The 12,890-nt window shown below is 39.1% G+C and overlaps 1 protein-coding gene across 4 annotated transcripts in view; it reads left to right on the top strand.

Moving 5' to 3' along the window:
- Positions 1–12,890, top strand: part of LOC113173731 (plakophilin-4) — a 62,367-nt gene that overhangs the window by 16,163 nt on the left and 33,314 nt on the right. For 3 of the 4 annotated variants that reach the window (XM_026377252.2, XM_026377253.2, XM_026377254.2), the window contains one exon: positions 11,372–11,484. In XM_026377252.2, coding sequence (XP_026233037.1) covers positions 11,372–11,484 — 113 coding nt within the window. Of the gene's footprint in view, positions 1–11,371; positions 11,485–12,890 lie in introns of those variants that run through there. The other variant, XM_026377255.2, reaches the window with a different exon arrangement.

The following is a 12,890-nucleotide window of genomic DNA, read 5'->3' as shown; positions in this document are numbered from 1 at the left end:
CCCTTTGTACATTTGCTTGAACTTATGTCCCCTGTACTGCAGTTCATGGTTATTAGAATCTTGTCTTTGCTGAGCACTTTTTCACTAATCAGACATCCATGATGTTTTATTATACACCCTATTTAAATGTATATTTCAAACCAGACTCCATTGTCAAGCCTAAGCTTGTATAGTTTTTTAAAAACCTTAACAAACTTGTTATAATTTTTCCCTCTCCAGTATTATCACCAGACGTCAGTTTACCCCATGGGGATGTTTTGAGGATTGACCACATTTGTATCTGTTTCATTTTAAGTCTAATTGGAGTTCTGGAAGCTCTAGGGTTTGTCTAGACATTATTTTGTCTGTGCAGTCACAACATTCTTATATAATGTGGTTTTATTCTGTCCTTAGTATTTTGAATTTAATTTGAATTTTTTAGAGATCTGCGTTTTGCATGTGTGAGAAAAATCTTTAGTTCAAATGAGAATCATGTAACACAATCAATTTAAATGTTATATTGTTTATTGCTGTTTTTATTATTTCAGTTATTAAACTGAGAATCACCATGTTCAGCATATTCATTAGCTATTTTGCAACTTGACCCCATATGTCTGTCTTTACCTTCTGCTACTGAAAACATTAACTAGAAGGAGAAGATATTGTTCATGACAGCAGTAGGGTTTGGTGAAACCAGGGTAAAATAGATCATGCCATTGTTAAAATTAGTATTGACTGAATAAAATCTTCCATATTACAGTTATGAGAAACTGGCGATTCCATCTAGTGTTGTGTATGTCAGAGTTTTCTTGTATAACATGGTGACTTAAACAGTTCAAGAACTCATAAAGGTGGAAACTACAGCATCTTGCATTCAGATATTTAATTACTTTAGCTAATGCTTGTACCAACTGTACCTGTGTAAGGAGCAAAGGTACAGGTTCAGTGTAGCGCTAACTAATACAAATGTGTGTTGATGGCCACATTCAATCAAGTGGCTTTTAACTGCTTGGTCATTAGCAATTTATAGCTATTTGATGAATGAAATGGTTGACTGCGTTCTGTCAGACCTAATACTTTTTGCATTTACGTGCACATAAAAATACCAGATCATTACCTGATTAGGAGATCCCTCTGTAATGTTTGGATACATTCTGAGTGGAGATTCTTGGTTACAGTGTGACTTTTAACATTTAACATATTATTTTCTGCCTCTACTTTGCAGGATCGAAACAACCATTTGCATCAGTTCAATTAACAGAAGTCATACAGTGGATGTTGACAGATATGAAATCTAGTGATCCCTTTGGATTTATAAAATGCTATTTATCTAAAACCCTGAATATGGGGAAGGCCTTCAGAATATGTTTTGTGAAGTAATTGCTTAGATATTTTTTCATGCATTGTTAGCCTCCTTAGGTTTAGATAATTAGACTCCACTAGGAGATGTTTTTATCCAAATAATATGCACATTTTAAGCAGGTCAAATTACAAGTTTCTTCTGTGTTAGTACAACAATAGCATCATTCCACCTGTTGTACACTGTTATAAAAATACTGGGAAATGTGCTCCCAGAGTTAAAATCAAGCTGAAAAATCAAGTAATTTTACTTTTTTCCCTCAAAATTAGGACAAGATGGGTGTTGTAGGAATGAATAAATAAAAGAAATGTGAAGTTGATTTCATGTTCAGCTTGCAAAGTAGTCTTAAAAACCAACATCAACATTTTTATATTAAAAAAAAAATGCAGTTTGATATTTGTGCCATATTGCCCACCCCTACCTTGGTTTAGTTTTGTTTCAGGTAGGGGTACAGGGGTGGACATGCCACAGGGTAAACCCAAACATTTTTAATGTTTCAATTACTAGCGAGTAAACCACCCACAAACATTTACATGTACCTAAACATAATTGATGAAAATAATATTGAATTTAGCTTGTGGCCTACAATATATATATAATAATACATACATGCATATAACCCACAGCCACAATTCCTTAAGGATGTGTGTGTGTGTGTGTGTGTGTGTGTGTGTGTGTGCTCCTGTTCCTCCTTAATTATGAGACTTTGCCCTTAGAGTAATACTGTTAAAGACAAATGTAAATGCACATGCTGTAGGGATGTGGATTTTTCCCCAGCACCATATTCAACAGCCTTTTGAGAACAATCCATCTTCGATTTTGAAGTAAGTATACAGGAGGCCTTAGGTTGTCTAGTAAGGAACCCACAGAGAAGGCATCAATGAGTATGAGGTCAGGTCTTTAAAGAGCATCTCTTTATTGATCACTCTGCCCTCATTTCTGCTTCCTACTATATCTCCCATGAGAGCTGTAGCTGCAGGAACAAGGGAGCCTTTAGTAGTGTGACTTCTCAGTATGCTTATTTTAGTGATGTTTGTGTTACAGCATCAGTAGGCTGGGGGAAATAGAGTGGGAAGGATGGTACGTCATGATGAGGCATGTGCCTTACTGACAGCTAAAACATTGTTGTAGAGTAAAACCAATATGTACAGTTTAATTGTCATATTATTAACCCAAAACACTTGAAATGTCAAGGCGTATCACGAAAATAACAGATTTTAAGCTATAAAGGACTGGTTTATTAGAACAAGTTGTGCATCTTCTATGTAGATAAAGAGCAGGCTAATGTCCAGTATGATTACCAGCAACGCTTCAGGTGTTATTCAGGATCTTGAAAGGCCAATATGAATGTGAAAAGGCCAGATTTTTTAATGTAAGTGTGATTAGGAGGCCTGGTTAAATTCAGTGAATTATATTCAGTATTCTATAATAAGAACTTTATACACTAGACAGAGCGGATTTGGTTCTTTCATTTTTCTCTATTGTGACGAGACTTAACCTCCGACGTAAAAGTAATTCTGTGGTTCATCTAGCCCCTCTAAATCTTTGTTTATCAGATAATTTCTAGTATCAAGATTGTAGTTTCCTTCCTTGGAAATGCCGTGTTTTTGTGTGCTCTTGTTCCACTTCTATTATGAGACTTTTACAGTAATACTGTTATTAGCTATGCCTGAACATGCCTATATGTGCCACACGACTAGCAAAAAGGGCCTCTTAGGCAGACTGTACTATGGTCTTTCAACACACCACCTCTCAGAAAACACCACAGTGGAATTTTCCCCACTTTGTTGGAGTCCATTACCCATGAAAGATTTGGCTGGCTCCTGACTCTCCCTGGCAAACCTGAGTTACACAACTCACACCCATGAGCTGACCTTGCTTTGAGTGCTACAAGTCCTGCACCGTCTTAAAGGCTTGATGAGTTGGCTGAAATATTACCCCCTTGTTATACCAAAGCTGTCCCATTTTAATGAAGCTGAAGTCATCTTTGTCTATGTGACCCAGCTTAAGGAGTTAATATTTTGAATCGGGGCAAATATTTAAGGCATTGTTATTGCCATTATGCATTTTTATTCCATAAGTTCAGCAGAAAGGTTGAGTTCTCTTTACGAGCGTTGGTGTCTTTTCCACCTCTATAGGTGAAATAAGGACTAATTACAATCGACTAGTGATTTTCTCCACTCCTCAGGGTCTTATCTGCCTTCCTCTCCCCAGAGCTGCTGCCGTGACACAGGCAAGGAGAAATCTAGAGGCATAAGCATTCTGGCCTCGATTATAGTCATAAAAATGGAAGCCTGGCTCCGAGCAATTACCCCATGGGGGAGCAGAACAAGTATGAGAGGGAACGAGTGAGACAGATTCAGAGGGGAGGGATACAGGTGAAGGAGAGTGCTCAGGTATACAAAGGAAAGACAAAATGCTCAGATATAGACAGGGGGCGCAGAGGGTGGTGAGTGAAGGGAAAAAGGACAAAAGTGAGAGTGTGAGCATGATGGAGAGAGGTAGAGTCAGAGATGCTGTCACCTGTGAATGGTTCTCTAAATCGCAGTGGCAGGAGGCTGTCAACGTTGAGGAAAACAAAAAAGAAGGCTGGGGGAAAAAAGGGAAGGGGAGATAATCTGCTCCCAATGTGACATGATGTCAAAGGAGTGGTGTGTGCGTCTGTCCTGGCACAGTACTGTCATTTTGAACCCATCCCTGCAAGATATCCCCTTAACTAGCCTGTTAATACTCATCACCATCACTGTCATCATCATCATTATCACTATAATCATTGCCATCGTCAACAGCACACACAGAGGAATAGGTCACTGGGGAGCAGTAGTTGTACTCGGCAAGGTGGAGGCACAGTAAATACTGATGAGCTGGCCTTGTAAAGGCAGTCAACCCCCTTCCAACTCCCTAAACTTCCAGTGTGGAAGTTTAGGGAGTTGACTGGGTGAAGCACCAGTTAGGTTTACAAGTGTCTCTGTATCATCCTGTGCCCAAACATCCCGCAGAAGAGGTCCTCTCAATGGGTGATCCTGAGCTGATCTCACTTGTGACTGCAGTTTTCATTCACTACGTCAAGCTCCAGATTGATGGTCCCTAGATTACTTTTTCTCCTCGTTTTGGCCAGGAGCGGTGTTCCTTTTCTCTGACACAAAGCTATTGATCTCCCAGTGGAATTGTATGTTCACAGGTCTGCGTGAATTGCACTGGCTGCGTGATTGCACTGCTGCAGCTTTTTAGCTTTTCGTTCCAATCGAGGAGATACAGATTGCCTTTGTGAGTTACTCGCTATGCCTTGGCATTATTATCAACAGCAACACATTAGAGCTTTTGTTGGGGCTACACATTGCTACACAAAACAGATCTAGTGCAGAACTTACATATAAAATACTGCATTTGTTGGATTTTAAAACACAGGGAAATACATTAGTGCCGTGCAGCAGTACAAAAAATTATGAGATATTATTATTGGATTTTCCAGTTTAAACAATATGTGAAGCCAGTCACACATCACGAACAAGGGCCACAAATAAATGTTTGAACATTTAGATGACTTTGTAATTGTAAATGTACCAAGACTGTCAAAGTGGAAAGCTAATAAATAAAAGGAAATAAAAGGAAATAAAAGGAAACTCTATACATAAAAGAATTTGTGAGGGGGGGAAAATACCACTTCATCTGTTCATGAACACTGACACAGTTTTTCTTTCACTCTCCCCCTCCCACAGTCTATCCTCTGTCTTTATTATTGACAGTCTTTCTTTAGTTGTCAGTGTCTTTGTGTTACAAGTACTAGGTGGTGGACTTGCCAATACAGATGACAGCTCTTTTAATAGCGTTCACCACACAAATGACAGTTTCTTTAATGGCATTTTAATCATCAAGCCAAATTATAACTTCCTTTTCTTGTTGAAATATAGAGAAAACCAGTGTTTTCAGGGGTCTTACTCATCTTTTATCTGAAATGCCACCAAGAAAAAATATTTTGGACTGATGAGGTCTAGAGCTTTGGATTATAGTTAGACCTTTTTAATAAGCATTTAAAATGTCAACATAGAGCTTATAATCTGAATGCTAAACTCATGCATGTGAAACACCAGAGGTTAGCATAGAGAGTCCTTCATCTTTACAGGGTTTTATGTGTAAACTGAGAAATTGGTTTAGATTTTAAAGCTACAGGACAAAGGAACACTGGATTAAAATATATTTTGTTAGTTATAATAGGGAAGTTTGCATCTCTAGCCTTTATTTTCCTGATGATGAGGATATAAGTAATAATTTTACCCTATAGTTGGAGGTGGCAAATATGTTTCACAGGTCAACAATCAGCATCGTTCATACTGTGTTCACACAATCATATCCAGAGGTCTACTAGTACAACATGGAGGCCGACATGCTGAGAAATACTGTATGATTGGACATTAGAAGCCAGTAATGACTTGGATCTGCATTAGGTAATCAATCTTAGGAACCCAACATCTATGGAAGGATCAGCTTGGTTTGACTTTAAATTTAAAGTAGTAGTATATAGGTACAGTAACAGGACATTACTGAAATTAATTTTATTGACTCTGCAGGGTTTCTGCTTTAAATGCTTATAATACCATGTTAGAAATCCTAGTAGAAATGATGTTCTATTGTGAACTTTCTTTTCCATTATCTGAGGGTGAATGGTGTTTCACATTTCTGGCCTTTTGTCACATTATGAGCTTATACAGTACAAAAGCTCTGGTGCAGCTGCGGGTCCTAAAGCAATTTTCTCTCTTTGACTCACCTATAGCTACGCCTTTAGCTGCACACTCTCTTACCTCAGCAAGCCACATTACTGTGTTTATAAATGACTTTCTCTCAAAAATGGTGGCATGACTCTGCAGCCAATATCCTAAAACCTTAGTATTTTAACAAGGTGACTTTGTCGGTTTTTATTAGTAATTGCACTGCATGGTTCTTTCAGGTCCGATAGCACAGCCTGTTCTGAGGCCTGTTCTCTTTACTCAAACCTCGGGCCTGCTTTTCTGTCCCTGCTGCGGCAGAAATCCTTTAACCTCTGCTGTCATTCTCCCACTGTGCAGCTGCTTTGCTCTCTCGTTGGAACGCGTCTGTGACACTGCAGTGAGAGTGCAGAGCTGTCAAGCCTCATTGGCAGTTAATGAACATATTTCTAGTAGATTCTCATCTTTGGTTAAGAGGAAAAGCCATCTGCACTACTTACTACAAAATGCATCTGCAGCTTCACAAGTGAAAATTTAGCCTTTTCTTTCCAGACCCAGGCCCATGTCACAGCCCCACCAAAACACACTTTACCACAGATTCACATGAGCTGCACTTGAGCTAATAAGAGCTGCAGTAAGGATAAGATCTCCAGTGTTAATTAATAGTGGGATTTGGACATTCACTACTAAGGATTAGGCAAAATTTGCTCTGATGTATACCTTGCAATTACTATTCTGTCATAAAAAGACGGTGCTGCGTTACAAAGAATACTCAGACATAATTTCACAGATCACCGGCACAGCATCACATTCGCCTAATTCATCATATCGTTTATATGGCATGTATGATGTTGTAGATTTGTTGTTTCACAAAATGATGCATCTGTTCAGTAATTCACAGCATGCACATTTATTGCTATCCAGACGTGCTGGTTTGATAGATGGCATCACAATTCTTTATAGATGATTTGTGTTATATGTGTTACAAATGAGCAGCAGTGTGCTTACTGTGGAGCGATTTTTGAAATGTGGTTTGGATGTGTTAGTACTATTATCTGCTTTAAATTTGAAAATGACTCATTTTGAGCTTTCCCAGATTGTGAAAACAGTCATGTACTGTATGAAGTGCAGTAAACAGACAAAAACAGAAGGCAGATCAGGACCAACAGCCTCATTGTTCTGAGGCTTTGTCGGTACAAAAAAAGCCATCAACCATCAACAAAAGTCATCTATTCACCTCTTCTTTCACACTAAGTCTGATTCAGAATAAGTCTTGCCTAACACCTGTTAAACAAGCACAGTTCTTGTTTAATGGTCGCTACTGTGTGCTCAGGCTGACTTGGTGAATCGTTATGCTGAATAAAAGAAATGTTTCCTAGTCTGTGTACTCCTAAAGTGTGCAAAATGCAAGGAATTTCGCATAGCAGAAAATACTCTCTCTCTGTCTCTCTAGCTAATATGAGCCCCACTTACAAGTGTGATCCTTGTCCTTGTTCCATCAGTTCAGGGCTCATTTTGGCACATAGCCCTGTGCTATCACAAGCTAATTATGGATATATTGAATTCAAATTTTTATAATATTCATAGATTTAATTAGTCATGCAGAACAAAGACAGTCGAGAAATGCTTTAAAAAGTTTTTTCTTGCTAAGGAGAGCTTGAGGACATAATGGTAAAGACTCATGGCAGTAATAATCTCAAAGCCACCTGAGAGGCCGGTGCAGGGTGCAGTGTTGTTTAATTGGCTGTTATAAAAGAACTCTTGCCATGTTCAGGCTTCTGAAGTGTCAGCCATCATCACCAATGGAAAGTGTCCAATAATTTAAAAAATGGTATTTAATGAAGGCAAATGTATAAATATGCATAATAGTGTAGAAAAGGATGAATATGATCAACACAGAGATCATACAGATGATAACAGGGCTGAAACCAATTTGTCAAACAGGAGAAGAGAGAAGTTCCATGCGGGACGTTGTGGACTTCTTTGTTCTCTTCTGTAGTAAGAAAACAGGACTGGAGTGAGCATGCAGGCAGGTTTTGAGCAGCTCTGAATATCGGTAGTGACAGAGACCTCTGTGCCTAATGGCTGCAGCAGATGTCTCTCTCTGCTGTGCTTGATCAAGATCATAGACTAATCAGCGGGATTGAAGGCCAGTCACTTTGCATGAAGTATTAGGAAAGACATAACTATTTATTTATTTATTTCTCAATTGCATCTACTACCTTTATAAAGGCGCAGCACAAACCATTGCTGGATTCACGAAGGTGAAGGTGCCAAAGAACAATTGGATTATGAGCTTAAAAGAAAGAAGGCACAACATGGTGAGCCAAGAGTAGTGACATCTGCTGAAGCAGGATTGTCTTCATTCAGAAAGTAAACAAAACAGTTACACGCCATATATATGTTTTTTTTTCCATTAGCATCTGTTACATATTCATAAATGATGCACATACTACTACTACTACGTCAACTCAGTAATATTTACATGTGCAATGTGATTTTTAGGTGTATATGTGGGTTTTTGTGTTGAGATGAGTAAATATACAGGGCCTAAGTATGTACTTTTGTATGTATGCTTATAGTTCTATATACACTCCTTTATGTGATTGTTTTGAACTAGCCCATGGCCTTATACTCCCTGAATACCATATTTAGTTCTATCTAGTTCACATTTTCTCTTTTGCCACCCTCGCTTATAAATAAATGCCCATATGGATTTTGCCCCTCCTGTATCACTTTCACCTTATGTTCCTATACACTGGAGTGATTTCACATTTGTTTCAGGAAGTAGTGAGAGGGTGCTTGAATCATCTCTCCCTCCTGTGTGGTTCACTGTCTTGTTACTATCATTCAATGTCCTCTCTCCCCTCATACACTATATAAACAGCATAACCTTAACTCTTATCCCCACTCTCTTTTGTGTAGCCATCTTGGTACCAAATTTTTAAACAAGATATAGCTAGCCTTGATCTCTGTGCACAAATGGTGTCACAATAGGGATTTCTTTCGGTATTTGTACTGCATCACAGGAACATTCAGTCCTGGAGCTTTGTGATAGAACAGTATATATTGTTGGTGGCCTTAAGACCCTGTGTGCATTTCTTTGAAGACTGGTTAAGTATTTGCAGGACGAAGAGTTTAGATCTCAAGAATAACGGCTAAATACATTTTGAATAAATTCTGCTCCTACATAAGTAGGGTACAAATATATTTCAGTGTTTTGTATTTTGAATGTAATGGAAATGAATGGTTGTAGAGAAGGGTTGAAATTTTCCCTACAGGCTAAATCTTCCATTAGGGGTTATGTCTCACAAAAGAGTATTGATAGCTCACTTTTTGAGTGGCTCAGTATTGGAGCCAACCTGTCTCTGTCCTGCTTCCTAGTTTGCACACTCTTTTAGCTGTATTTTTATCAAGAATAAGAACAGTGGGAATGACACCTGGTGAGTCTGCTTCTTAGTGGTGATGTGCTGCTTGTAAGGTAATAACTGGGGGTCGTACTGCAGTTTACCATTGATGTTTTCTGTTGGAAGTTTCTGACAGAGAGCAGCCTCACCACAGCTGCTCTGGAGTTTGATGTGTCAAGTTGCTGTTAATGCAAACTAAACATTTCCTGCAGCTGTGTCATATTAAAGGCTTTGCATGGATTAACCCTTTAAGGCTCTTAATATTATTATTTATTTATTTATTTAAGAAGAAAGACATTTAAAGATTAATTGCAGTATTGTTCACTAGAACGTTTACATAACAAGATGTGAACATGTTGGGCAATAATTTGTCAGTAGGTTGGTTTTAAATATTGCATGTTGAATGTTGCCAGAGGATACAGCGAGTGAGCAACAGGCTTTTACTGTGGTTTGTGCAGACCATATTACAATCAGTTTTTCACCACATCATGAAGGTAACCAGCAGTTTTTACTGTGCCTTCCTGTATGTATATGTATATTCATTTTGCTGTGTATGTTGGCATGTTGAGGTACTTATCTAATGTTATTTGCACCATACACATGCCACAAGATGTTATTGTGGTTGCTCATGTCACTCTATGGGTATCCCAGTCACATGAAAACATATCATTAACCTAGCAGTTTTCCCTCCTGCATTCCCCCTCTTACTGCAGTCAAGCCTCACACACTACTGTGTCTACAACTGAGGCAGAGAAGAGGAGAGCAGTGGAGGCTCTAGTTTGGGGGAGGGGTGAGTAGAGTATATCCATAGTGGAGGGAAATTTCAGTGCACCCCCAGGGAACACTGTTGGAGGTGTGAAAAGTAGGCTGGTCCTAGTGATTCAGAATGACAAAACTTCCTTAGACAGGTCACAAAAGGGGCTGAGAGCTTGTAGGTGTGTGTGTGTGTGTGTGTGTGTGTGTCTTTGTTTCTGTATGCAGCTGGCTGGTAATATAATTGACTGTGTAATGGACATTACATGGGATGTACATGGGGCTACTAAGGAGCAACTATCATCTGTACGCAGTGTTGTGGTGAGTGAGGCCTTTTTGTAAGAAAGACTATTTGCTGCAGTGCAGATCCTCCTCATGCTGCCAAGGTAGTGGTGTGGGAGAGTAAAAAGGTATTTCTAAGGTATGAAAATTAGTGTGTATTAGCATGTCGTAATTTTTCTGTGTACAAAAGACTCAGTATGTTTTGTGAGTGTCATGATAAAGTGCTTGGAGCTAGAGAGTTGTGCAAGTAATAGCCTCGCTCAGACTAGATAATTAGTCAAATGCTGATTTCTACTCGACTCCCATAGGAACAGTGCCGCCAAGGCTAAATATCACCCACTGAAGTGGTGCTTATCTCTCTGTGTGGGCTGAAAAAATGGCAGTACCATATAGCCTGTGCGTTTCTGCACCTTAGTTGCTGTATAGGGATATGCGTTGTGTCTTTTTTGAAGCTACTTGTAAGCAAACGTTTCTTTTTGGAATTGGCTTATTTGCAGTTCTGTAGGCTGGATCCAGACAGACATTTCCCCAATGTTAAAACAACGCAGGGAGGTGCATCGATGGAAGGCGCGTTGTTTGATGTATCAGTGAGACAATGAAGTGCAATCCAAGCAGTCCAATTGGAGAAACAGATCTGTGCGTTTAAAGCTTGTTGGATGCCAAAACATAGCACAGTGATGTATAGTACAGGGATTGTACAGTTGTGGAAAGTTGTCATGGCAGCTGCTGTTTCATCTTTGTTCTTGACGACTTTGAGGTAAACGGTAGAAGTACAACATTCACGGCTGTCAAACTGTCAACCTGCCTTCCTCACATAGGCTTCACTTTTGTCATATCTGTACATAAAGCTCTCTCCTTGACTTATTTTTCATTGTGTTTGTGTGCAGGAGCTCCAGTTTGAGCGGCTAACTAGAGAGCTGGAAGTGGAGAGGCAGATTGTGGCCAATCAGCTGGAAAGATGCAGAGTTGGGGCCGAGTCGCCAGGCGCTGGTAGCAGCAGGTAATGAGAAGATGCACGCGCACAGACACACACACATAACCACATTCCCACACATGGCTTTTTCATCCTTCACAGCAGTGACCATATTCCATAGTGTAACCTTATGGCATAGTGATGGAACAACCCAGTGTGCTCAAATCTGTCCTTCTATTTAGAAATGGACAGAACTGCTTTAGTGTTACCCAGACTAATCAGAAACATAATATAAATAGATACATTTGCAGAATAGCAACATTTTCTATTCCACACTAAATGTATCTATTGAGTGTGGATTGCAGAACAAAAACAACAGTTTGATCCATTTAAGATTACATTTAAATTAAGGCCAGAAAGATTGCTGAATCCTCTCTGAAGCCAGTGTACAACTGACTCTGTAGGCTATGTTTAATCAGTGACAGCATGTGTATGTGTTTATGAATCTGCATGATAGTGGAGTGTTGTTTGTTCAGTGAAGCACTCCTGTCAGTGTGTGAAAAAGCTTCTGCGTTTGTTCTGGGAACTCATTCCCACTTCATCAGCTAAGTCACCAGGCTGCCTGATCATCACACTTCAGTGACCACACATTCTGTCCTGTCTGCTGTGGCTTAGACATGTCAGGTTCATTCGTAAAGCTCAGTATCATCTACAGTACCCCAATGGGCTTCTCAGACACACGCTGACGAAGGTTCGACACCAGCCTTGCTTTATCACATGGCTACTCCAGTTGCCTCAATGTCATGTGAGTGTTACAAATTACACAGAGATGCACCCTTAAGCAAACATGCTGTTGACCGTCACCAGTAACTGATTTTATAATCAATACAGACATTGTTTTTAATGGTTTAATAGCTTTTAAGTCTAACGTAGCATAGATAAAACACAGATGCATGTGAAGCGCTGCTTGTTTATTCGATCATGACTCATGTAGTACTTGCACTTATTAAGCAATGAAGTTGTAGATTGTCTTTTAAGTCTAATAAAAAAATCATTCCTTAAAGTGGCAAGGGAAATTACAATAAAGGTTAATAGACTGTGACATTTAAGAGATTGCTTAATGGTTAGATTTTGCAGGGACTATTAATATGGTTCTTTGGTGCTTTTTCTTATTTGCTTATTTCTGAATTAAGGCCAGTAATTTTAATGTCACAGTGCAGTGCAGTATTGTGTAGATATGTCTCCTTGGAAAGTTTGTGATTACATATAAGGTTAACCATACAAGAATATGACTAACCTTTTTTTCCAATATCCACTCACTCTAGGTGATGATTGAGAGGATCGGCACTGTAAAAGCAGTTTGCTTTGTTGACATACTGGATACTTGATAATCACTCAAACTACAGTGAAGGCTTGTTGAGTACACAGTTAATTTAATCAGCTCATTTTGGCTGATTCGTCTTTTAAACTTCTTCCAATCAATATTTGAAATG

This window comes from Anabas testudineus, chromosome 21, assembly GCF_900324465.2.
Source record: "Anabas testudineus chromosome 21, fAnaTes1.2, whole genome shotgun sequence".
Lineage (NCBI taxonomy): Eukaryota > Metazoa > Chordata > Actinopteri > Anabantiformes > Anabantidae > Anabas > Anabas testudineus.
The sequence above is the reverse complement of the archived record's forward strand: the minus strand, read 5'-3'. Positions and strand labels throughout refer to the sequence as shown.